Raw genomic sequence first — 27,284 nt, 5'->3', positions numbered from 1 at the left:
ATGAGGTGCATTGACCACCTCTTGGTCCCTCCCCCCAACTCACAGGCTCTAATAATCACTGGATGGCTAACGGGGAACCACGGGGGAACCGGGGTGGTGTTGGGTTGGGACTGGGGACTGGCGAGCAGGCAGAAGATGGCTCTGATCAGAGCCTAGGAAGCCCACCCATGTAAGATTTTGTGTACTGGGCCTCTAGTATAGGATAATTCATAGGCACATTCTTGGCATTTAAGCCTTAACAAATATTATTTTCTCCCTGAAAAGTTAAAAAGCAAGTTACACTTAACTTCACAAACCACAGGTTAGTCTGACTGCTAGGCGGGACCTGGATGCCTCTTTTGACATTGGCTCTGGCAACAACCTGGCTTTGTAGCGGCCACCCAATTGACCAGGGTTTGTGTGGGGCCGGGAATGAACACACAGCGGCCACGAGGGGGCAGCGCACTGCAGGGAATCCTGACAGCGTCTCCAGCCCACCGCCAAACTTCCCTGCTGCTCAGGGTCCTCCCTACGTACTTCCGTTTCTCTGACGCTGGCAGAGCGGGGGAGTAGGGAAGGAGAACGCAGATTTCCTCTGCTATGCGCCAGCCGAGGAGATTTTGCAGAGGGGTTCAGGAGACGGCGCTGGGTCCCCCGCACTACGCTAGCCGCGCGGGTGTGTGCGGGAGGCGTGGAGCTCGGCGACCTGCGCGAGGGTGTGGGTCTGGCGGGCAGTGGCGCCAGCCTCCGACCGCGACTCCGGAGAGAGCCAGCAGCCGCCTGGAGGAGCCGGCACCGACCCTGGGCACCCTAGCCAACCCAAACGCCTTCCCTTCCTGCTTTGCGGGGCGTCCCCGCACCCACACGCCCACAGCTCCTGGGTTGTCACTGCTGCGGCCATCTGAAAAGGAGACCGACCAGGAAAGCTCGGGAGTTGTCGAGGTGGATGCCCGGTGTTGGCTGTGTCCCCAAGCTGCTCGCCAGCGCTGGCGAAGGCGGTCGAGATAACACCTACCAAACTTTTTCCTTCGCAGCAGCGTTGGGAGGAAACATCCCTGCCCGAGGCTCACGGAAAGCCGAAGGGAAGACTTTGGGAGGGGACAAGGTCAAGCGTCGCAGCTGGGCAGGCTCGGAGTTCCAGGGAGCCCTGGAGGCAGGAATCCTCGCCAGCGTGCGCCTGTGCGAAGGGAGGTCGAGCGGACGACGCATCTCCTTTCCCATGCCCCTCAGGGACCGTGACCCTCGCGCGTTCCCCGCGCACGTGCTTGCGGTCGAGGAAGAGAACGGCTCCGGCTGAACCCACTGGGGGTAGCGAGTCGCGGGCGGGCCCAGGGCGCATGGAGCGCCGCGGGGGCAGTGCGGCTCAGCAGCGGCGCGCACACTGCCCCCCTGGATCCCGACCCGCCGCTCCCCTCACTTCCTGCCGCGGGGCTTCTGGCCCCAGGAGGCCTTTTGGAGCCCAGAGCCCGCTGCGAGACGGGCCCGGCGGCTCCCCTGGAGCACTGCGCGGGGCGGACAAGCCGTGGCAATGGTGTAGCCATTAGCTACGGTCGTCGCGCTCCAAGGGACAGGTAGGCTCCATTGACCCGGAGTTGGCTCGCGGGGTGCGGAACTCCAGTTCCCGTCTCGGCCACGAAGGCCGGTCGGCGTGCCACTCTGCACCGCGGCGGTTGCAGCCTCGGGCCACCAGCCGGTGTGGAGGCAGTTCTGGCGGAGCCCGGCTGCCCGGCGGCCGCCTTGGCGCCATCCTGATGCCCGCTGCCGGCAGTGGACCCGCCTCCGGCCCTGGGACCTAGACAGCTGCGCGCGGCCGCCGCCGGCGCCTCCCCCATGCTTCTCGGAGAGTCCAGGCTATGCGCGTCCAAGGCGGCTGCCGCTGCTGCGCAGAGCGAGGGCGACGACGACAGGCCGGGCGAGCGGTGGTGTTGGCAGCGGGCGACGGCCACGGCCGCGGCGGCGGGCGAGGACATGGATGAGTCGTCACTGCTGGACCTGCTAGAGTGTTCCGTGTGCTTGGAGCGGTTGGACACCACGGCCAAGGTGCTGCCGTGTCAGCATACCTTCTGTCGCCGCTGTCTGGAGAGCATCCTGTGTTCGCGCCACGAGCTGCGCTGCCCAGAGTGCCGCATCCTGGTAGGCTGCGGCGTGGACGAGCTGCCCGCCAACATCCTGCTGGTGCGCCTGCTGGATGGCATACGCCAGAGGCCCCGAGCTGGCGCCAGCCCTGGAGGCAGCCCTCCCGCGCGCTCTGGCCCCGGCTCGGGGGCGGCCTCCGAGGTCGCGGGTGGCAGGGGCCGCGCGATGGGCAGCGCCCCGGGTTCACCAGTTTTCCCTTTGGAGGTTGACAGTCAACGTGAGCTGACGACCAGCAGGAACACGCCCCTGGCAAAGGTGGGTAGCCTTCTGGACGCCAGGTGTGTGTGTGTGTGTGTGTGTGTGTGTGTGTGTGGTGAGGGGCTGGGGAGAACAGAGGTGGCTCTACAGTGACCTCCTTCTTGTCCTTTCTCTAACTTACTTTTCTCCAAGGACGCCGTGAAGGTAACCCTTCAAGTTCCACTTGCCAACTTTTGGACACCGTCTCTCCCCCCTCCCCCCAATCTACCCTCTTTCCTCTGAACTTCTTGTATGCACCTGCCTTCCTTCCATCCTCTCCCTTAGAATTCCTTTCTCACCATCTGCGCTTGCTCTGTGGTGCCACGTGCTCCCAGGGAACCTTGTTACATGTTCACAGGAGTGCTAACATCCCATCCTCCCAAGGGGTGGGCAGGTCTTCTTGTCCCTGGGTCACCTCTATTCCCTCTGCTGGCTGGGGCTGTTTCCCCCTCCCACCCCCTCTTAAACTTTGCTCCCCTTCCATCTTTCCAGAAAAAGCCTTCTTTCCCTAGACCTCCAGACTATCCTTCTACACACCTCCACCTGCCTGGGTAAAGTTTGTGCTTAATGTTTTCCAGGTCCTGGTTCCTGGGAAGATTGGGCCTCCTGCCTGCTTGTCTGGCCAGGGAGGATTGGGCAGAGGGAAGTGTGTGACCAGGGTTGGTAGAACACAAAGTGCAAACTGTTTAACAGGAGGGAAGAGGTAATCCTGCAGATGGGAGGGGTGTTTGGCCCATCTTTTCTTGGACTCCCGTCTGTTGGAAGCCCTGGTCCTCTCCTGGCTCTTAGGCAGGGCTGCATTCCCAGGGTCTTGGAGGTTTTTTGTGTGTGCAGCTACATTGTACAGCACCCACTGCTTCTGTTTCAGTCAAAGGCCTTATCTTGAGGGTTTCAGTGATTTGGTTTCAAAGGCTACTTAGAATGTGTAATTTCACACCCTCTGCCACCTGGAGAACTGTTTGCTGGGGGGGGGGGGGGGGGGGGGGGGGAGGGGTTTGATAGCCCACGGATGTTGGTGAGAGAAACAAGGTAGTCACGTTTTATATTTTCTTTAAATGCAGAAAAGCCCACTTAAAGGAAAAAAAATACATTCTCAATCTATTGCGATTATTCATTTTAAAGAACACAACCATATTCCTGTGCTTTCGACCATTCAAGGAGTTGGTGGTGCATGAACTACTTAAATAATCCTTCTAATGTGTATAATATTGAGATGTGGGAAAATGCTACCACCTGAATCACTCAGTACTGCAGCATCTCTGAGGTGAGGAACTTAAACCCTGGGAGGGTGAGCTTTAGGGTTAAATGGCATACTTTGCTTTGCCATACTTTGCTCTGTGAATCAGGAAGAATGGATGGTCAGGAATTGTCAAGGCATATTTATACTTGAGATCACTACTGAAGAGGAATTAAGTTTTTCTTTAATTTTGATTGTGATTAAATCCAGTTACAAGTGTTGTTGCATATTTTCCAACATTTCCTCTCTGCCCTTGCTGTTGTTATCTAGGTATCATAATTAAAGGTCAGAGAAGTAAACAGTATTTGGAGTGATGCTTCTAGTAAAACATTTTGATGACCATATGTTTAAGATATCCTCCCAGTTCATCTTATGGGAATTGCCTTTGATCAGGAGGTTCGGAGGTAACCTCAGCTCTTTGAACTCTGTGGTGGCATTTGTAGAATTAAAAAAAAATGTGTCAAGAAGCTGAACTTTTAGTAATGCCACTTAGGATCAGGAGGTTAATATTTTGTTGAGCGGATTTTGGGGTTATTGATTGACTTTATAGGCACATGTAGCTCTCAGTGTATGTTTATGCTTCCTGAGCTCTAGGGAGCATTTGATCATATTTTTTTTCTTTTGTTTGTTGTGTTAACTAAGTGTGACCTCCAGTCCTTTCTTCTTTGCAGGCCCACCTCATAAGGACTAAGTATCTAGGAAGAGTCTGAATGAAATCTAATCTTATATTTGATCACCTTCAGAGAGGAAAAAGTAAAGTTTTTTACTCACCGATTTTTGACAATCAGTGGAAGTCTTCTTGGGCAAGCAGAAGTCCTGCATGGAGTGTTGTACATTAAGCAAGCCCATACACTTCACGGACTTCAGCTGAAAACTATTTCCAAATAGGCTTTCAGTACTTTACTCTCCATTGGAATTGCTCATAGCGAAGCTGAATGCTGGATGTTGCTGTGTTTCTTAATTAGATGGGCACTCATTATTCAGCAAATACTATATATGCCTCAGTAGCAAGTGACTAAATATAAGACAGTTCCCTATTTTCCCAATGAGAAACCCCTCAAACCTTCTTTTGGACCAATTGACCAATTGGGATGTGTAAACTTTTTAGGTATGTAAATAAACAAATATCTGCTTAGATTATTAATTTAGTTACAGGTAGACATTGGGAATGAATCATATATAAAATGTACTCATTCCTGTTTGGTTCATGAAATAGTCCCATGTCCCCACCCCTTTCTTCCCTCCACCCCCGGCATCTTTTCTGGCATCTTTTTTATCAGGGTTTTGGTTATCAGAGTCAGATGGAATCCTGACCTGGTTAGCAGAGCCTCTCCCTTTCACCTGAGCCATCTGAGAGGAGGTTCATTTCCAATCAGTTAATTATGCAGCCCCTGGAAATTTTATACCAAGTTACAAGTACCCATTGCCTAAGGTCCGGACTGTTGGTCTCTTCATTTGCCTGTTTGCAATAGTTGTCATTACGTGTTACTTAATAAAGTAATCTTTACAAAGTCCTGTTTGAACAGCACTAAGCATTGCAATTGCTAAAATATGAGCTATGTTTCTCAGCCAGTTTGTTTTTTGTTTTGTTTTTAGTTTTACAAGGTGACCCCTTTAACACCTTTAACCAGCATTGATGGATAAGTTTATGGGCGACATGTCTTCCTAAATGGGTTTTGTGGGGTTCCAAATTGAGTAATTCAAGACTACTTCTTAATATCTATAATAATAAAAGTGTAATATGCTAATTAGACCGGATAGCCAAACGACCTTCTGGACCTCCTTCCTGATGAAGCTGGGGGCGGGGGGTTGCTGAGGCAGAGGTGGTTAGGGGCAATCAGGCAGGCAGATGAGCAATTAGGGGCGATCAGGCAGGCAGACAGAGTGGTTAGGGGTGATCAGACAGGCAGGCAAGTGGTTAGGGGTGATCAGGCAGGCAGGCAAGTGGTTAGGGGTGATCAGGCAGGCAGGTAGAGTGGTTAGGGGCAATCAGGCAGGCAGGCATAGTGGTTAGGGGTGATCAGGCAGGCAGGCAGAGTGGTTAGGGGTTGTCAGGCAGGCAGGCATAGTGGTTAGGGGTGATGAGGCAGGCAGGCAGGCAAGCAGTTAGGAGCCAGTGGTCCCAGATTGTGAGAGGGCACAGGCTGAGCTGAGGGACCCCCTGGAGTGCAAGAATTTCATGCATCGGGCCTCTAGTTTAAAATAAAAAGGTCACCATAATCCTGTAAAGTAGGTGACAGTTACTACTTGCAGACCCTTAGGAATTGATATAGGGACAAAGTGACAGAGAGCCAGGAAGTGATGGGTCAGGAGGTGTTCTCAGGCTCTGTCCTTGCCCTTTCTCTTCTGCTTGGCTGTCTGGTGTTGGGCTATGTTTGGTCTTGGATGCAATGAGGACTCTAGAGTAAGAGGCCCAGTGCCTGGAAGCCTTCACCAAAAGCCAGACAACTCACAGGATGACAGACAGCTGGCTGACTGTGGTCATTGTGATTACAAGAGGCAGACACCAGCCTTTGGAGACATGACAGATGAGTCACAGCAAAGTCCCTCATAGTCTTGTTTTCAAAAGGCCCCTGGGGGTGGAAACAGCACCTCTGACACACTAGTGTTGTGTTTCAACTTGTGACAGTTAGTGAATAATCTAACTGAGTGCCTCCTATGGGCCAGGTATTCACTGGGTGCCTGCTGTGTGCCAGTGGTTGAGTATATCTCATTTAAGTAAGTGTATCTCATCCATTTTTTAGCTCATCCAGTAGCTAGTCACATTGGTGGGGAAGCTGAGGCCCTCAGGGTTTCCTCCTCAGGGGCAAACAGTTACTAAGGATACATTTGAAAGATACTTCAGATTGACTGGCTAACTGGATTTGTGGTTAGAGTCCTCCTCTCAGTCTATACCACAGTTAATTAGAGACCAAGTTCCCAAACTTAAGCAGCACCAACCCCCATGGATACAGTCTGCCCCAGGGCTGCAGATGCTCTTCCGGTGGGAGGCTGCCATCTTACAAACCCAGGCTGCGAGCCTCAGGTCCCAAGGAAGGAGCATCATACCAGTTATGGCTCTGAGGGCAAGTCACAGGCAGCCCTGTGCAGGTGATGTGAGCCACCCGTGTGGGTGGCAGTGGGCAGGTGGCTTGTCAGGTGGTGCCATCTGTCCTTAGGAATGCATACTCGTCCATCCTTCTGCTCTGCCACCATGTGGGTCTCACCCTTAGCCAAACCCACTGGGTCTTGAGATAGATGTAGTGGTTCAGGCATCATGTCTTCAAGACAACAGCACCAGCAGGGAAAGGAGGGTTGCTTTCCCTGGTGTTCACTCTCCAAGTTGGTGGCCACCCTCACACACTTCCTCTCACACCTCAGAGGTCAGGGTCACATCCCAGGCTGGTGCCAGGATGAGCAGCAGCTCGGCCAGGGACTTGGGACACAGGATGGGCCTCCCCCTGCATGTGGCTGCAGGCAGGGAAGGTCCCTGGCTTCGCAGGTCCCTGTGAGGAAGGAGGGCAAGGGGTGGGACTTGGTGGGTGGCTAAAGTGGCACAGGGGTTGGGAGTCCCAGCACAGGTAGTTTCAGTCTGGAGTTCCACACTTCCTCATCACGTGCCCTGGGCAAAGGGTTCAGCTGTTCTGAGCCTTCTTATCAGAGAGCTAGAGACCCCTCCTGCTTCACTGGATGAGGAGGTAATGTACATGCAGTGCCCAGCACACATAAGCAGCCGCCATCTCAGTGCTGTAATGATACAGAAATCTGGAATTCTCGTATCACCAATGAAGCACACTTCACAGGGCCTGCCTTCCTGCTAGTGGGTTCATTTATATGGTACCCTAGCAGAAGGGTGTGTGTGTGTGTGTGTGAGTGAATGTGTGCGCGGATGTGTGTGTTGGTGTGTGTATGTGTATGTGTGTGTGTAGATTTGTGTGAATGTGTGAATGTGTGCGCGAATGTGTTTGTGTATGTGTTGGTGTGTGTATATGCGTGTATGTATGTGTATGTGTGATGTGTATGTGAGATGTGTGTATGAGATGTATGTGTGGTGTGTCTGGATATGGATGTGTGTGTGTGTGCGTGTGTGTATGTATGTCTGGATGTGTGAGTGTGGATGTGTGTGTGTGTAAGTGGGGGTGTGTGGGAGTGTGTGCGTGTGTGTATGTATGTCTCAATATGTGTGTGTATGTGTGTGTATGTATGTCTGGATGTGTGAGTGTATGTGTGTGTGTGTAATCTCATACAATGCTTTGCCTTTACATTCAAAGTTGGCCTTTATTATTGTGACTGGGTTATTGAGCGTTAATGTGCATGTAAGCCAAGTGTTTGAACCTGTTTGTTTCACCTTTAAAATTACTTCCAAGTTTTTTCTTTGTTACTGATCGCTCTGAGCTTCATTAAAGTGAAATGTCTAAGCTATAACCTGTCTTTAAAAAGGCAGCGGGGAGAATAACGGCACTCAGTTGCTGATACAGCTGGTTGGAGGCTCTCCTGAAAGCAGGGTGCAGCTCCTTCATTTGCCGGGCACAGTAGCTTGTGGACAGCTGTCGAGACCACACTGTTCGGTATGCTTGAACTGAGCACAGTCACAGCCAATGGCTCCTGCATCCAGCCTTTCAGACCCACTTGCTTGCTGGAGCATGATGAAACTGGGTCTCAATTATGCAGTTGTTTCAAGAATGTATTTCAGTTCAATCTGTATTTAATCTCTATCTTTCACAGTTAACATGTTCTTGAAATAAAATATCAGAAGGCTTTAGTTAAGAGAAAGTGATCTTTATTCCATCACTTGAAGAGCCAAGGTCATTTTTTACCAGATTAGATGAATTAGAATTGTGTGCTTGATGTGTACCCTATTGGAATTCTAATTAACCATAAAAGACCAGGGTGTCAAACTGAAGGTGTTGGCAGTTAATGGTGTAAATTGTTCTGGCACACCACAATGCAGGGCTCCCTTCTCTCACTGAGTGGATTTAGAATACAAAAGTGCATCAGATGGTTGCACAATTTGGGTGCTACTCACAGGTTGCTGCCTTCTTCTTTAAATTTACCTTTGGCCCTTGATGGACTATGGCATTTAGAGATCAGTGGTCTTTTGGGGGATTGGAAAGAGGAGTGGCTTGGTGGGTTGTTTCCTCTGCCACAGTGTTTATGTTTTTAACTATTATGATGCTCATCTGCATTTCTGCTTAATGGAATCAGTGCATAATGCTCCTATGAATTAATGTGAGTTTAAATGAATTAGGATTCAGGGTACTAGAAGTGGAGTAGCTGTGATGTCTAGACAGGACAGCAAGTGTTCCATAGCACTCAGATGTGGGAGGCCCCAGGGACACCAGGGATCACAGTCAGACTGTCACACAGTGTTCAAGAAAGAGGATAGGGATGCATTCCTTTCCTCCACTTTACTGAACACATACTTGAGCACTTACTATGTACCTGTCACTATAATACTACTTGGGATAAAAATGATACTGGTCTTTAGAAAGTGGCCCAACAATTGGTTGCCACTTCGCCAGTAAATGGAGCAATAAGCTCATTTTAAAAAAAAGATTTTTAGAGAGCCCTGGTTGGTTTGGCTCAGTGGATAGAGCGTCGGCCTGAAGACTGAAGGATTGTGGGTTCAATTCTGGTCAAGAGCATGTACCTTACTTGCAAGCCGTGTGGGAGGCAACCAATCGATGTATCTCTCTCACATTGATGTTTCTCTCTCTCTGTCTCTCCCCTACCCCTTCACTCTCTCTAAAAATCAATGGAAAAAATATCCTCGGGTGAGGGTTAACAACTAAAAAAGATTTTTAGAGAGTGAGGAAGGGAAAGAGAGAAACATTGATGTGAGAGTGGAACATCAATCAGACACCTCGTGCATGGGCCCCACCAGGGATCAAACCCACAACCCAGGCATGTGCCTGATCGGAAGTTGAACCAACAACCCTTTGGTGTACTGGACGATACCCAATCAAGTCACCTGGCCAGGGCTCCAAGCTCATTTTCAAAACAACATTAAGTCCTTGCAATAGCAGCCACTGTGCCTCCTTTGACAGTTAAATTCCAAGCCTTTATTTCTCCTACACACCCTGCATGTGTTTTAGAAATTCCTATGTAAGTAATAAATACTTTCTGTTTACAAATAAATCTTTGGATTCCTTAACTCTTGGTACTCACTCTTCAAATTTTATGTAACGTAAAAATCTCACCTATTTCCTTCCCATGCCTGGCAAGTGGTAACTGAAGCCAGACACGTCTGTGTGAGATGAGGCATGCGGCCCATGCTAAATTCCCACCACCTCAAACATAGCCAGTGGGTTCACCTTCATCCACCAAGTTTATGACGCCTGTGGATTAGTTCTGTCACGAGCAGTGATTGTCTGGACCAAGTTTGTAGTCCACACACATGCAGATGAGAGTAGGAGCTCCTGAAGAAAGGACAGCCCTGTGTGGCAGGTTGTGTCTTCTGTTGTGTGCTTCTCTTGGATTTGGAAATTCATCTGTGTTACCTTTGCACAGACTATGATAACAGTTTTCCTGGAGTTCAGTTGTTCCCCCCGCATCTCAAATGAGGTGACAGATCTTGGATTCTGAGGGGACTTGCAAACCTGGAGAGGCCACTGGCAGTCACAGGGTCACCTGGTAAGCATGGCGGAAGGTACATCCTGGCCTTGCTGAGCTGAATTAACTGGCCTGGATGACCACTCTGAGCCCTCCTCTCTCTCTGGGTCTGCCCTCCCACAGGTGCCTTCAGGAGCCTGTTCCCCTGAGCTGTGTGCACAGAGGACAGGCGTCTCGTTCTGCACAGGGGCAGTGCCCAGTGAACGAGAGTGTCTCTTTCTGATTGCCCCGCCCACATGCAGGTGTTTTCATGGGCAGCCATTTTTCATCTTTGACTCAACAGATACATCTGGTGTCCATGGCTGGGAATGTTCCTGCCTGTGTCCTTGGTGGGCACCCAACAAGGTCATGCCATACTGAGAGGTGGCTGCATGTAGCCAGCTGGCTGCTTTTCTCTTCAGGACCCCCAGGTTAGCACCAACCGCCCCTGCTTTCACCAGAAATCACAGAAGAACTTCCTCTGCCTGGTCACCTTGTGACCTTTACCTCCCAGGCCCTGCCAGTTTTTTCTCAAGTTCCTTGAGTCTCCTGGGTGTCTCAGGTGAGTTCCCAGAGGGCATCTCTGATCTGTTGCTCCAGCCTTTTGCTGGTTCTCCCCAGCCCCCATCCTGTGGATGCCGTCCTGGGAAAGCTGCTTCCTGCTGGGTGCTGTTTCCTAGCCTGGCGGGGCCCATTGTGTTCCAGGTCCCATCTGGGTGGACTCCAGTGCCTTCAGACTGGATCACCTGTGCAGTCCCAGTTCTTTGCTAGCTGCCCCCTTCCCACCCTTTCTGCTGATGTTTTTTTTTAGGAACAGGTGTTTATTTTTCTTAGATTTTCTTAGAAATTCACATTAATATTATTCTAGAATATGATTCCTTTTATTTTCATGTAAAACTGAATTGATTTCCGAAACCTGGAACTAGGTGTATTTCCCATGACTTTCCACAGCCCTGGCCCACTCCAGCTCCCCTTAAGGGCTCCCCAGCCTGTCGGGCATTGTTGAGGGGGCTGAGCACCCATGAGCAGAGTGGGGTGTGCTGGCTTACTCTAGCAAGAGAGGGCTGCTGCACAGGATGCCCTCTGAAGAGGACCTGGCAGTCTCTCCCATAACCCAACAGTGGTGTTCACTGAAGGAAGGCCTTAGACGTGACCTGTCTATGGGCTCTTTCCCATCTCAGAAGCCTCACTTTGCCTTAGTTATGCCACATGTCTCTTCCTTCTGGAGCTCGCTCAAGGGTAGGCTAAAATTTATTTTTTTTAATTAAATCTTTATTGTTCAGATTATTACAGTTGTTCCTCTATTTTCCCCCCATAGCTCCCCTCCACCCAGTTCCCACCCCACCCTCTGCCCTTACCCGCACCCCCCACCACTGTCTTCATCCATAGGTGTACGATTTTTGTCCAGTCTCTTCCCGCACCCCCCACTCCTCTCCCCCCCCGGCCCGAGAATAGTCAGTCCACTCCCTTTCTATGCCCCTGATTCTATTATATTCACCAGTTTATTCTGTTCATCAGATTATTTATTCATTTGATTTTTAGATTCACTTGTTGATAGATGTGTATTTGTTGTTCATAATTTCTATCTTTACATTTTTCTTCTTCTTCCTCTTCTTAAAGGATACCTTTCAGCATTTCATATAATACTGGTTTGGTGGTGATGAACTCCTTTAGCTTTTCCTTATCTGTGAAGATCTTTATCTGACCTTTAATTCTGAATGATAGCTTTGCTTGGTAAAGTAATCTAGGTTGTAGATTCTTGCTATTCATCACTTTGAATATTTCTTGCCACTCCCTTCTGGCCTGCATAGTTTCTGTTGAGAAATCAGCTGACAATTGTATGGGTACTCCCTTGTAGGTAACTGACTGTTTTTCTCTTGCTGCTTTTAAGATTCTCTCTTTGTCTTTTGCTCTTGGCATTTTAATTATGATGTGTCTTGGTGTGGTCCTCTTTGGATTCTTTTTGTTTGGGGTTCTCTGTGCTTCTTGGACTTGTAAGTCTATTTCTTTCACCAGGTAGGGGAAGTTTTCTGTCATGATTTCTTCAAATAGGTTTTCAATATCTTGCTCTCTCTCTTCTTCTGACACCCCCATAATTCGGATGTTGGTACACTTCAAGTTGTCCCAGAGGCTCCTTACACTATTTTCATATTTTTGGCTTCTTTTTTCTTTTTGTTTTTCTGGTTGGGTGTTTTTTGCTTCTTCGTATTTCAAATCTTTGACTTGATGTTTACGATCCTCTAGTCTGCTGTTGGAACTCTATAATATTCTTTATTTCAGTCAGTGTATGCTTAATTTCTAGTTGGTCCTTTTTCATATCCTCGAGGGTCTCACTAGGTTTCTTGAGGGTCTCACTAAATTTATCGGCAGTTTCTAGAAAATTCTTGAAAAACCTTATAACTGTGGTTTTGAACTCTATATCTAGTAGTTTGCTTTCCTTCATTTCTGACATTTGTGACCTATTTCTTTGTCTCCGCATTTTTTATGCTTCCCTGTGTTGATAGAGTGGCTTTCTGTGCTAGGTGTCCTATAGGGCCCAGCGGCTCAGCCTCGCCAATTACCTAAGGTGGACACTCTTGGTGCACCCCTTTGTGGGCTTTGTGCACAGTCTTGTTCTAGTTAAGCCTTGATTGTTGTAGGTATCACTGGGAGGAATTGACCTCCAGGCCAATTGGCTGTGAGAATCAGCTGTGTCTGCAGTGGGAGAACTTCTGTGCTGGAGACACCCTTCTGGGGCAAAACTTGCTTCAGTGGGGCTTTGGTGCTCACTGAGTCTGCCCCCTGAGTGTGTCCCTTATGGATCTGAGGAGTTGTAATCTGGATGGTCCCACTCTGACCACTGGGTACACTGGCTCTTGGATCTCTAAGGAGGTGCTAATTTAGCCTCTGCCTGAGGCTACCCAGCAGGAACTACGGAGAGATCTGCAGATTCCTCTTCTTTGTTTGGGATTTGGAGGTGCCTAGATGAGGCCCAACTGTGAAGCAATTCAAGCTGCTGTGGGGCCTTGGGCCTTCTTTTGGAAGATCTGGGTCTCTCTGACCCAGCTGCAGTTTGTTAGGTAATTTTCAGATTACAAAGGGCCAGGCCTTTCATATGCAAAAACCTCTGTGCACAGCTTGGGTGGTGCGGCGTCTCAGGGAATCAACAGGGCGGAGCAAACAGCTATGGCTGATCCTCAGTCCTAATCTAAGAGGCCCCAGGTCTCAGTGTCCCGGTAATCGCTGCAAGCACCTCTGAGAGAAAGCCGCCCGCGAGTTCCGACTGATGCCAGACAGTCCAGTTTCTCCCTGAATGAGTATGGGTCCCCAGAGACTCGCCTGGAACTGGAGTTCAGAGCAGTCAGGAGCTTGAGACTCCCTCAGGATTGGAAAAGACAACCGTGTCCTCAGTTGCCAGCCCTTTCCACGTGCGCCTCCGTACTTCTCCACTTTACTTCCGCACCTCCTCTGAGTCTCAGTGTGCTTTTCTCTTTCCTTCTAGTTGTAGAATTTCCACTCAGCCAGCCTTCCTGTGGTTCTGGATGATGTCTGTTTTGTCGTTTAGTTGCATTTTTGAAGTGGTTGTGAGAGGCAGCAATTTCCGGTGTTTACCTATGCTGCCATCTTGGTTTCTCCTGAAATTTATTTTCTGATAGTTGGTGTTCAACTGGCCTTACCTGCTAAGTAATCAGGGACTGTTGTTGAGTGAAGAAAGCACTGTGAGCTTGTCAGTCAATGTGGGGAAAGGTGGCTGTCATTTTCACTCTTCTTCAAATGTAAGTGGGAAAATTTATCAGGCTGAGGAATTTTCAAGGATGTCACTTTTCAAGATGCCAGTTGTCTTGTTGACAGGCACAGTGAAGGGTGTTATAGGGGAAGACTCGTAAGTGGCATCCTGGCTGGTGAAGTGTCACCTGGCACAGAAGAGAAAAAAGGGGAGAGTGCCAGTGGGGTGCTGATGTTCCTGGTAGGGAAACAGGGACCCAAATATGGGAGCCCAGCATAGTGGCTGCCAAATGTCCCAGGCAGTGGCTGGTGATATGCTGTTACATTAATGTCTGTGTTTATTGTAGTGGTCCCTTCTATTTACTGGTATATCAGGTAGTACCTTTAAAAAAATTATGGTAGTTACGTGAAGTTTTATTTAGAAACAAATAAAAAGTGAGTCAACTTAAAGACATTCTTTAAGTAGAGATTGTGCAGATGAGGCACGAATGATGGTAGTTTGGATAAAAACTGCCTTAAGTCACAGAATCAGCAGACCTTTTTTTCCTAGAGCCCTTGACACTGACTTTTGACCTCTGGCTTTCTCTGTGTGTGGGATGCAGGGCCTGAACTGTGGGTGGTGCTGAGGCATATAAGGTGAAGAGGGTTAGGTGAGATGAAAGTGAGAAATGAGGCAGCATTTTGTGTTTGGAAGCTAACTTTTGGAAAAATTGATTTTTAAAGTTTCAAACCAAATAGCTAGTGTGAAAAATTGGCCTTTGAGTTTATTTTGAGCTGAAAATATAAACAGGGCAAGAAGGGTTAAGAGTGACATTTATCTTCTGACTCGTTAGCCTACTGAGCTTGGGGGTCTAGGCTGCCTTCAATTCAGTGACTCTATTGGTGTTGGGTGGTTGGTTCCTGTATGCTTAAGAGTGTGGTGGTAAATGGTGATGCTTCCACAGGCGAACGAAGCAGGAAGAAACAGATGAGCCCTGGAGGGCTACGGAGGGCCACGGTAGGTTGAAGCCCGGGGGCCTGAATGCCTGGGTGCATACACCCCTTTTCACACCCTAGCGGTATGCCCATGTCATGTGCCAGCCATTGGGCACATGTCATGACCACTTTGTGCAGTGTCCTGTAAGGTGGGGACCAAGAAGAGCCTCCAGCACCTCAAAGGACTGCAGGCTGAATGAGTTCACACCTGAAAGGTCTGAGACTTGCTGAATAGTAAGCACTTAATCAGTGTGGGCTGTCATCACTGTTGCTCTTCCTGAGCTTTAATCGTTCATAATAATCAGTATTATTATTGGTCTTGGACCCCAGGAAGGACATGGGGGCATGGCATGGATTAGGGATCCTGCAGACCTACATCTGGGGATATGTTTTGCAGTTCTTCTTTTCCTGAAATTCAGATATTCCTTTCCTCTAGTTAGTGTCAACCATTGGGCCAGATGTGTTAGGATGTTCAAGGGAAAGTCATATTCTTGTTAGATCCCACCACTCCCATTCCCGCCATTATCACTCACACTGCTCCCACAGGCCCGCCCAGAGGGGTGAAGGGCTGCAGTGTGGGAGGAGCTGGCTTTGGGAGTGACCTCCATCCCGAGCCTGGACAGGCCAGGTGTGTCTCCACAAGAGCTTGGTCTTGGCCTTTTTGAGGGTCGCATGATGTTGGCTTATAGCTTTCCTCAGTGCCGTGGGAGACCCAGCGTCCCCTTCCCAGTCTCTCAGGAGGTCTTGGATGGCTGTACATTTTCTCAAGTCTCCTATGGTTCAGGGTCTCCAGTGCCACCAAATTAGTTCACCTCCTGCAGTTCTGCTAGATGCTCTCCAGGCTCTTCCCAAAGATGTGGACTCAAAGCTTTACTGAGGGCCATGGGCACTAGAGAGGCCTCCTGGAACCTCACCACTAGACTTCACAGTCCTTCGGCACCACCACCCTCCCCTTCAGTGTCTCCTGGTCCCTCTGCCACAGGGTCCCTGGTCCCAGGGAGCTCTCTGCTCTGGCTATCCTTCCCCTTGTTTCTCTCCTCCTTTTCCCCTCCTCTGTCTTCTCCTTTTCTTCCCTCCTCTCCCCTCCCCTTTCTCACTGTTCTATCCCATTCTCACAGTCCTGTCAGTAAACTCCTCTAGCAGCTAACTTTATTCTCTTCTCTTGTCCTGGAGTCATCCCGGGGTCCTCATCTTACAACCCAGTGGCCTCTCAGGCTTTCTCCTAAGCAAAGGCTCTCGCTTCCCTGACACCTGTTCAGACAAGTTCTTTCCCTCCCTGTCCCTCTTCCTTTTCTCCTCTAAATGACTCTGGAGTGAGTCAGAGGATGGGTTTTCTCTTTGTCCATTAGAGAGGGGTGTTGGCTGGTACCTTCCTAGAGGTGCCTGGAAGAAATGGTCAAAATGCCTACTTCTTGGAATTACAACTGTCAGTTGCTACTGAGGTTTGTTAGAAGGAAAAAGGTATGGGGTGAAGGTGCTGCACTCTATCAGAGGGCACATCAGCTGAGCCTGGACAAATAGCTTTACTGTCACTAGGGCCAAGTGAAGGCAGTCTTCATGCCACTTCAGCATGCTGCTTTCACACAGAGAAGCACAGAGCTGTGTGTGTTTATTTTCTATCTGATGCTTGGTGAACAGATCTGATAAAAAGCCACACTTGAATGACTTATCCTGCAGCACTAAATGGAATTCTAAACATAGTTCTGTAAACTGGCCAAAACAATGCCTCGTCAGTTATTCGAGCAGGACATATCAGGGTCACATGGCTCATCATTGATTCCCACTCTTAAATTAAAATATTTTGATATCTTTTACCATATTAAAAAGTGCATGTATAAAGATGCAAGTCAATGGGAGAGCTTCATAGCTGGACATAAAGAGCATATATGAAAGGAGAAGCTGATGGGAGAAGGAAGGGGAAGAGAAAGATCCTCCGGTTCCCATTGCCAAAATGTTGGTGACTGTCGGCCCTGATTTTGGGGCCTAATGCACGGAGCGGTTTTCAAAGGTAATCTTGCCCTATTGCACAGAAGCCAGTATTATACAGGATGTGGAGGTGTACTTGTCCTGTATTTGGGGCTGTTGAGTCCTTGGGTTCTTGCTTATGTTTGAAGGGTTCTCGATTCACACAATGAAATGGACATTATGTGTGCACAGTGACCAGGATACCCTGAAGTGTTATGCTGTCTTTTGTTCACATTTTTCTTACACACACAGCCTCGCCCTGCCATCTGAGTCTCCTTCCCTCTGGATTGTTGTTGAAATCAGGCCCAGATGTTTGTGGTTATGGAGACAAACTGAATACAGAGCTTTCCCCCGAGGACAGCTGCACTTAAATGTCTCAAAAAAATTTACAAAAAGTGAATGAATCAACATGTGTTCAAATAAAAAAATTGTTTTGATGGCTTGAATGCTGAATTTAAAAATTTCTGTGACCAAATTTCAAAAGGTAAAAAGCATCATATGAAATTAGTTTTAATAATAAACCTTACTTAACTCACTGTATCTAAAATATTAGCATGTAAATATTAATCACTATAAAATTATTAATGTTTTGCATTCTTTTTTCCATGCTCAGTCTGAAGCCTCGTGTGTCTTTCACACTCATTGTATGTCTCAGTTCCAGTTGCCCCATTTCAAGTGTGTAGTAACCACATGTGGCTGGTGGTAATGTATTGGACAGGTGAGCTCTGGTGGATTAGAACACCTAGGTTCTGTGATAAAGGTTCTGATGCTAACATTCTTTTTATGTCTCTAACAGATATGTATCCACATAATGTACTTTCAGAGGCTTATAGGCAACAACATGGTGTTTGCTGTGATTTCTGAATTGTCCCTGTGATAGAATCTACAAACCACTGTGGGAATTCTTGGTTTGCACTTAATGTAGTAATAGCCTGGAAAGCTTTTACAAGGCAAGCTGAGAAATTGGTCTGAAACCCAGAATGTGCATATTTTTCATACCCAACTGATTATTTTAATTTCCCAGTGGGAAGTTATTCTCTGACAAATCTCCTCATCAGCAGTTTCTTTTCAGGGGTCTTGATGGACATGGAGTCTAATTTTTTTCTCCCAGCCCCTTTTTAGAGGGACTGAAATTCAGTATCTGGATTTATATTCCTTTGTGGAGGAGTGCTCAGTGTCACCTGCTAGGTTGTCCATTTTCTGAGGTTACAGTAATGGAGATGGGTATTGCCCCCTCCTTTGTCATCTTATAGCTTCATGGTTTGGGAATGTGGGGGTGGCCTACACTTTCCCTGGAGCATTTGTCAAATCCTTCACTCATTGCTTTTGTAAGCTGACATGCACAATGTGTGGTGTAAGTAATTTTGGGCTCACATCTCAAGTGCTGTGGAGGCCTGATGTGCCTGAGTGGCATGGAAGCATCAAGGACACAGGGAGTGTTTGTAAGTTCACTACATAGATATTAGATTTTTGCCTTTTATTATTTACACTAGTGGCCCAGTGCACGAAATTCATGCACAGGGTGGGGGTGTGGGTCCCTCAGCCCAGTCTACACCCTCTCCAATCTGGGACCCCTCAGTGGATATCTGACTGCTGGTTTAGGCCCGATCAAACTGGCAGTCAGACATCCCTCTCACAGTCTGGGACTGCTGGCTCCTAACCACTCACCAGCCTGCCTGCCTGATTGCCCCTAACTGCTTCTGCCTGCCAGCCTAATCACTCCCTAACTGCTCCCCTGCCAGCCTGATTGATGCCTAACTGCTCCCTTGCTGGCCTGATTGCCCCCAACTGCCCTCCCCTGCTGGCCTGATCACCCCCAAGGCTTTTATTAGTATAGATAATATACACATTCAAATTTACAGATGTATCAGGCCGGCAGGGAAGGCCTATTGTGCAAGAGTAGGCCTTCCTTCCCTTGGCTGCCAACACCGGCTTCCCTCTGGCACTGAGGAGGGGCTCCCCTCGCAGCCCTGGCTTCGTCCAGAAGGATGTCTGGTCTAATTAGCATATTACGCTTTTATTATTATCCTATCTAATAAAAGAGAAACATGAAAATTGACCATAACCCCGACACCCTTCCCATTGGCTAATCAGCATATCCTTATGCAAATTAACTGCCAACCAAGATGGCGGCCGGAAGCCAGGCACTGAAGCGAACAGGAGGCTTGCTTGCTCCAGTGATGGAGGAAGCCAAGGTTCCCCGCCTGCCGCTGCTGGGCTCTGAGCTTGCACTCTAAGAAACAATGTTGCAAGTATAGAAGCTAAACAAACTCCAGAAACCTGCTTTCAGCCAGCAGGGCTTCAGCCAGCAGGACCGCAACAGTGTTTCAATTATAGAACCCAAACAAACCCGTACCTGCTTTCAGCAGCCGAGGTCTCAGAGCTGCAGCCGAGCCTCAGAATTAAAGCTGGCTCTCAGCTCCAGTGACAGCCATAGAAGGTAAATAAATCCCAGAATAAAAGAAAAAAGAAAAAAAGGAGAGGTTGGGAGCTTCAGTCGCTCGCCAGCCTGAAAACGGCCCAAAGCCCCTCACCCAGACTGGCCAGGCACCCCAGTGGGGACCCCCCTTCCTGAAGGGGGTGTGGCCAGCCTGAAAACAGCCATCAGCCCCTCATCCAGGCTGGCCAGGCACCCCAGTGGGGACCCCCACCCTGAAGCAACAAGATGGCGGCTAATTTGCATACTGAAGGCGGGTGTCAGTGGTCAAGGCTGTCCGCGGTCCTGGGACCTGGATCTGTGACCCTGCCAGGTGGGGGGCAATGCTTGAGGCTGTCCACGGTCTGGGACCCGGATCCGTGACCTGGCGTGCGGGGGGCACCGCGGGAGGCTGTCCGCAGTCCCGGGACCTGGATCCGTGACCCTTCCCGGCGGGGCAGCAGCTTACACAGGGGCAGATTGGCCGGGGTTGGGCAGGGCAGGACGCCTGGCTTCCGCCCAGCCCCAGTCACTCTGGGCAGGTGAGCAGCGCAGAGAGCCTCTGGACAGGGGAGGCAGGCCGGCGGAGGGCGGCCTGTACTCCCCACATGGCAGTGGTGACAGCTGTGAGTGCACCAAGCGGAGCCTGCAGGCTGAGCTGAAGTAACACCTGCAGGCCATCAGCGCCCAGGAGTGGCTGCTCAAGATCCGCCTCCTGGCCCAGAAGGTGCAGGATCGCAGGGACAGCCACAGTGACCGGCCAGACTGACATCCTCCTGGCCGCACCACGGGGGTTTGCGGATCTGCAAAGCCAGTGGCCTCTGGTGTGCACATCCCCCCCTGGTGTGCGAATGTCCCCCAGCACACTGTCACCCTCCCACACCTGCAACAGTTGCAAACCAAGGCGTGCACAAGTTCCCACCGCTTCTCCACCACACTTCCATCAACCCGGCATGCCTAACACCCCCACAGGATGTGCACACATCCCCTTTGATGAGCTCACATCCTTTGGAGAGTGTCTGGGTGTTCTGGGTGCTGAGGGTGGGCGCCTGTGAGATGACAGTGAGAGGGTGGAGTGGTGATGCCCTGTTCCCACAGAGGCCAGTGCAGCTACGAGATCACCTCTGGGGGGTTAATGCAGGTGCTGAGGCAGGAGCAGGTGCAGACAGACACACCTGGTGGGCACAGGAGGCCCTTGCTGAGGTGCCTTCGGTCAGCGTTCAAGATCAAGAACCCAGAGGCGGAGAGGAATTCCGTCCTCTCAGTGAAACAGTGGGATAGTCGGGGCGACTGTAGAGGAGGAATGTGCACTTTGGGTGCCAGTACCCATGAGCGAAGGCTGTCCTGACTGAGCCTCGCTTGCTTGGGGCCTAGCTCACTCCTGCCAGGCAACGGGTGACAGGACATGCTTTTCCGAATTAATGAGAGAAAACGTTGATTCTCCTGCTGCCCACGAAGGTGGAAAGTGAAGTGGGGAGACATATGGGGAGTGAGCAAGGTTCCCTGTCTTGGAGTTCCAAATCTGCTGTTGGTTTCTTTCACCACTGACTAGAGATATACAGGGTGTCCCGCCAGAATGTATACACACTTTGAATACCTACTAATTCCAATGGTTTTAAGCATAAGAAAGAAACAACAATGGAGCTGTTATCTGTTAAAAGTGTGGGCACAAACAGGCAGTTGGACATTCCCTGAGGGGTCTCAGATTGGAGAGGGTGAAGGCCAGACTGAGGGGCCCCTTCTCCTCGCCCCCACCCCAGTGCACGAATTTCGTGCATCCGGCTACTAGTAGATATATAAAATCTCAGGACATTTGCTTGAAATTTCTTGAAGCAAACAATAGAAATCAATTGCAAAGTTCTGAGAATCCCAGAACGTCCCAACTCTAATAGCATTACATTGCTAGGTCAAAGTCCTTGACTTGCCCAAACTGCAGTTTCCATTCTGCATTACCGGTTCTCCTTCCTCACTTTTGCTTGTTTCAGAATGGCAGCTTGTGTCAAGGTGTCCTAGAAAGTGCCTAGACTGGAGCAGCATCCACTTTCCTTTGAAGATGCACACATACCATTTTGTCTCATTTCCAGCTCCTTCTTTCACCATCTAGTATTTTTGGGATGGTTGTCCACTGCCACACGCCTGGCTTTCAGAGCTGAACAGAAGCTTTCTACCCAGACAACTGTGGATTCAGACCCTGAGTCTATATCTCCTTATCTGGAAAATAAAGTTTAAAAAAAGCACACATCTATTTTATAATGTTCTAACGATAGGGATAAAGTGTCTAATGTGTGAATGATGCTTAAAGTTGACGGATCAGTTCAATGGCAAAGAGCTTATCCTTTTGGGGCAAGTCTGGTTTTCAGGGAGTTGAGCCCTCTAAGGGGGCATCACCATAGTTTCCTACACGAATTGTCCCTCCTGTCCTGGGGTGGGAGGCAGTGGCGCTCTAACCTGGAACTAAAGGATCTGTAAGCCTCATGATTTGGCAGCCTTCAGTGCCACTTGTGGTACTGAGCTCTTAGAAAACAGAGGAGACTGGTTACATCATGGCCCCAAAAAGAACGAGAACTAAGCAGGATCATCTGCTTCAGTTTCTTAAAAAACCTATCTGTTTATTAATTTGTTACATTAGCTATTAGGCTGCGCTCCCCTGACACCGCCAATCCGCGTCCTGGAAGGTACAAGCCTGTGGCATGTGAGTGAGTGAGTGAGTGAAAGCAGCACCACCCGAAGGTGGCAGGCACAGCTGAAGCCTGCTGTTCCCTGCCTCTCTCTCCTTGTAATTTTTCCAGAGGAGGCGAGTGAGCTGTATATGACCTCGCTGCTCCTCTTTGCATGTCCGTTCCCCAAATAGGGGCTCCCCATCCCCCACCGCCCACGCCCTGATGTGGGCTGGGCACTCCATCTGCACATAGCACCCCGCTGCAGCACCCAGACTGGATGTAGCATCCCCATCCCACTCCCGTCCTTGCCCATCATTTCCAAGGCTAGGGCACGACTGGAGGACTCCAGTGGGGCAGCCGCTCATGCTGCCCGCTCTCAGCAGCTGCCCCCTGGGACTAGAGGACTCTGGCGGGGCAGCCGCTCATGCTGCCTGCTCTTCCGCTCTCCAGCCAGGCTTGGTGTCCTGGTTTGCTGGGGCAGCCCAGGACGCCAGCCTTCCTGCCCACTCTCTGGCTGGCTCTGTGGCTCCGGCTGGTGCTGCCATCTTTGTCGAGTCAATTTGCATATTCCCTCCTTATTGGCTGTGGGCGCTGCCATCTTTATCACAAAGTGACAGTTAATTTGCATATTACTCTTTTATTAGATAGGCTTGTGTATTTTCAAACTTATATTTAAGGCTGCGGGGATTATCATCTCTTTAAATAGCATTATTTAATAAAGAGTTAGCATTTTATTGGAAATATAATTGATAGGTTCTGGCATGAGTGGGTATGGGTGAGGATCTGGGGTGTCCCCTAGTGTCCTGTTCAGGCTGCTGGGAGGTGCTGTTCACTGTCCCCTATACAGCTGCCTCTCAGTGTTGTATTACTCATAGCAAATCACCATGTCTTTCAAAATTGAAGAGTAAATCTTAGCACATGCTCCCTTTCCCTCCCAGCGGAGGCCTAGGCACCCTGTTGTAAGCCTGCACCATTAATCTGAGGAAGCAGCTGGGTCTGCACCCTGTTGGGAAGCCTGTTTCTTGTGGAGAGGAATGCAGTGTTGGGGCTAATGTTTCACCAGAACAGAACTATTGTCAGTCAGAACCCATGTGTACCCTAACCCTGCCTGTGAGTGAGGCCAACAAGCACATTTCTTTCTGATAAAAGAAATTAAATCCATTCTGGATGGTATTGTGGGCATTTAAGGAGTAACCCAGAACCCATCACAGAGAAAAAGATAAATTGTATGTTTTTTTCTACCTTCTTAGTGATTTTTTAAATTTTTTATTCAACAATTTGTATTTTTGCTGAGTTTTGAAAAGGCAATTATACTGATTTTACCTGAAATGTGGACAGATTGACTCTGCTGAGAAGGAAATAATTAAGGTATTAAAAGGGCAGAAAATTTACAGTGATTTGTTGAGAGAATTATTAAGGTCATGAGTTGAAGAACACTTGCCTGAGCCCAGAGTGATACACTTGGTTGGTCTACTCACCTCCTCCCACAGACTGAGCCAACTGATGCTATTTCTGTGTGCATGGAAGTCACTACAACGTCTGGGCATGTTATAGTAAAAAGTTACCCAAAGGACTGCTTCTGACACACTGGGAATGAATTGAGATACAGCCCCACAAGGCTTGTATTTTGCTTGGACTGAGCTGTGCCTTCCTGCTCCCTTGGTAACCCCTGCTAATGGGAGACTGACAGTTGGGACCTGCTACATCATTTGTGGGGTCCTGTGCACAATGACATTCAGGACCCCTTTTCTTAGGAGCTTCATGATGCAACTGCAGAGCAGGCGAAGGGGCCTAGTGCATGACTCCTGTGACTCTGTGCACACCTGGAGACCTCAGCTTTCTGTGCTGACACATCGAAGAATGGACACTGCAGTAGGCTGTGGTTCCCACACTCAGATCTCACCTGTTTGAGGTTGTTTCTAGAGCATCTGTCTTCTCTCGGTTAGGATTCAGAATGTCTGTCCTGTGTGGGGCGTGGCTGATGGGTCCAGCCAGCTGCACTGCTTACTGGTGTGGGTCGTATGGGTCCCACGTGGTGCTTTTTGATGTTGCTGGGCTTACCTGGTTGATCAGCTTGATCCGAAGTTGGGAATTTCAAAGGACCAGGGGAGAGAGCGCCCCACACTTTCCCGATAGGGCAATTGGTTGTTATCCTGGTGGAGGTGGCTTTGGGGACCATTTGTGGCAGGTGGTATAGATGATGTGGAGAGCATATTGTTAGTACTGCTGCCTCTGTCCTTCAGTAATGAAGCAGAGGCCTTGCTGGGCAGGACTCCTGGGATGGGACCATCAGCGTGCTTAAGGGACATGGTTTTGAAGGCCCCCTCAGCCGGTTCAAATTCTCCATCAATGGGAAAACAGGGCTTTATCTTGAAGTTAGAATTGGCCCTAGGTCGTGGCCATACAGCTCAGCTAAAGCTAGCAGGCTCCAGGGGGACACCTCCTCTTTGTCTTAGCTCTCCTGGCTTCGAATGACTTTTTTGATCTCATGGATGAGCTACCCAGTGTTTAGACAGGGTCAACATGGGGCCATTAGAGCACATGATTTTGGAGTGTCAACTTTACTTCCAGGCTCGGAGGAGTTGCTGAGGCATGGCCCAGAGAGATGTGCATTGTGAAACAGTTGCATCACCTGTAGTGGGCAAGGGCCAGTGGGAGGGGCCAGGGCTGCAGGTGGCCTATGATGGCAGCCCTCCAGGGCAAGGAGATGATGAGGTTAGCCGCAGCAATGGGGTGGGACCAGGGGAAGAGAGGTGGGTGAGTCCCAGGAGGTGGGGCAGCTATATTCCCAGCAGCTTCTTCACTGACCAGAGTGGCACTATTCTGACCAATCAAGACAATGCCTTTTGGATCAATCAAACTGTGAGAATTTGGAGTCCTCATTTGCATGAGTACAGACCAATTGGGGACCAAGGATGGGGACTTCTGTCTATAATTTAGCTCCTCTCTTTCTACTGAAGACTGAAGACAGAACACTGTGTTTCCCTGAGTGGAGCTGAAACACTGAAGATGCCTCCCAGGAGCAGAGCGGAGCAGACCGCTATAGGGCAGAGTGGAGTGGACTAGACAGGAGTAGGTGGAGCAGGCCAGAGCTGTGTAGCCAGAGAGGGGTTTGCCCTAGTGCTGTCTGGCCCCAGGACCACCTGACAGCCATTCTCTGCTGCTTCATAATTGAACTATAACACTATTGAGCTGTTTTCACTGAATACTGTTTTCTTCTTCACCATATCCCTGCTGATGTTGAATTGATGCCATTGACCAACAACACTGGAGACACAAATTCTTTCAGCTTGACTGTTAAAGTCTCTATGAGGTGCTGGAATAAATAAAACTGCTGCAGGAAGTTACCCTGATAGCTCTCAAGCACTCACAGAGCTAGGGCCTCTCACGTTCCCTCCTGATGACTCTCCTAGCCTTAACATGAGAGCGCCGGTTAGTTCCTGGACCATGTCTTCAACTTTGGTGCCCATGGACTGCAGGCTGTGCTAGAAAAAGCAGCCTCTTCCTCTTGCTTGGTTGTGAGAGCCTCTTGTCTGCCATCTTTTCAGATGGCCGAAGTTGTCACCATCTTAGAGATTTACAGCCTCTCTTGGACTGAGTCTCCTTTGATTTTGAAGGGAAAAGGCCCAGGAAATTTATAGTGATAGAGAGCTAGAGCTTGACACACAGGTTTTGCCAAATAGGCTGAAATGGAGTACATTATAGTGGCGACCGTTCTTTCCCTTGGCAGCCTGGGCGCATCGTGAGGGCCCATGGAGGCTGAAGCCCTGCTCACCCTGGAAGCCTGGGCAGCGTGGCTCCAACAGAATTATTTTTGGTGTGTGACATGCTGACTTTAGGGTGCTGCCTTTGTTTTTTCTCTAATGAAACAGGTGATTACAGTCTTGGGAAAAAAGAAGTTGCAAGTTGTCTTGTAAAGGAAATTGGAGGGCAGACAGGGACTCTTCGTCGATTCACAAAGCACAGATGTTCTGAAGTTTGAACTTTTGTGGCTCCATAGCTGGTACCCTGTTGGATACACAGTCACCAGGTCAGTGTAAGAATGAAACATCTTAGTAAATGCTCTGCTTTTTCCCTAAACAATGTGTTTTTTGTGATCTGTCTGGTCTATTAACAACTATTTGTGGTTGCAACAAGTATGAATGAAAAATGCACTTAGAGTTTGATAGGTGGGCTAAGACTGATTTCAATTTCATGATCTGGACGTGTTACTTATTGAAGTTTTTCCATTTCCCCTGCACCCTCTGTGGGCCTTTAATTTGTTTCAATAGAATTTGAGATTCTAATGATCTCTTGTGTTTATACATATGCCTCCAAAGTGTACCCCACTGGCTGTGGGTGGATGAGGGACTCACTCTTCTCCAGTTGGTGCTAAATCCTCAAGGAATTCTTGGACTGGGACAACTCTTATGCACCTTACCCCCCTTTATTTTTTCCCTGTGGACTCTGAAGTCTACCCAGCTTCCTTGTCCAGGACTTTCCCAGGCAGTGATGTGCTGGTAAAGTTTTAAAACTAAATCTCGGGAGGGAAAGAAGGAGCACTGATTTGTAGCCTTTGCCAATTTTCAAGGTGTAAATAATCTCACCACAGTTAATTTCAAGCTACCAATGTGATGTCCACTGGTTTGTAAAACCCCAGAAAATGTAACAGCCCGCCTTGGAGCTGGTAGAAGCTGGCTCCAGGAGCTCGCTGTGCTAGGACAAAGGTTTCTGCCTTTTTCCCCTTCCTACCTTTCCTAACCAATGCTGTAAGTACTGTAAGATTTAAAGGGGTGGGCTGATGAAGGGTACTACATTGGACCATTGCAAATGAAAATAATAAGCGGGGAGGCTGTAATTGTTTTTCGTTTCAAAGCCTCTTATATCTTCACTGGAATATAAATGAAGATGGCCAGTTTCCTCTGGGGTTATTTTCTGTTTTTATTAGTAATGGGCCTACACAATGCAGAACTTTATGTTTCTCTCCTGGGCTGGGCACTCCTGCTACCTCACTGCTACTACTAGGAGAAAAGCCAAGGCTCTGGTGAAGGGGCGTAAGAAACAGCCTTGACACAGGCTGTTGGCCAATTCCAGCCTCCCCCACCCTTTAATTACTATCTAGGGCTGTTTCCCATTCCAGAGGGCAGCAGAGATGATTAATGGTGACAGGGATGTGGGACCTGCAAAGCCTGGATTATTTACTCACTGGTCTTTGACAGGAAATGTTGCTGATTTGCCTTAAAACAGCGATTCTGCAGACTGGGATGCAAACTTCCTACCCAGAGCCTGTCTGGCAGCCTCTCTTGCCCTGGTGACACTGCAGGGTAGCTCACTTCCCAAACTCCCCCTCACAGTCATTTTAGGTCCACAGGAATCCTCATGTGGCACGAGTGAGAGAGACACACGTTTATTTTAGCACATTTCT

At 49.1% G+C, this 27,284-nt stretch overlaps 1 protein-coding gene across 1 annotated transcript in view; it reads left to right on the top strand.

The window, feature by feature from the left end:
* Positions 1–558: 558 nt before the first annotated feature.
* The window catches only part of SH3RF3 (SH3 domain containing ring finger 3), a 273,022-nt gene continuing 246,296 nt past the window's right edge, over positions 559–27,284 (top strand). Inside the window, exon 1 of the mRNA XM_070405853.1 lies at positions 559–2,370. Within this exon, the coding sequence (XP_070261954.1) occupies positions 1,810–2,370 (561 nt within the window). The 5' untranslated portion in view covers positions 559–1,809. The remainder of the gene's footprint in view (positions 2,371–27,284) is intronic.

The sequence above is a fragment of the Myotis yumanensis genome, unplaced genomic scaffold (genome assembly GCF_028538775.1).
Source record: "Myotis yumanensis isolate MYYU_CA2020_CCGP unplaced genomic scaffold, mMyoYum1.0.hap1 SCAF_2, whole genome shotgun sequence".
NCBI lineage: Eukaryota > Metazoa > Chordata > Mammalia > Chiroptera > Vespertilionidae > Myotis > Myotis yumanensis.
The sequence above is the reverse complement of the archived record's forward strand: the minus strand, read 5'-3'. Positions and strand labels throughout refer to the sequence as shown.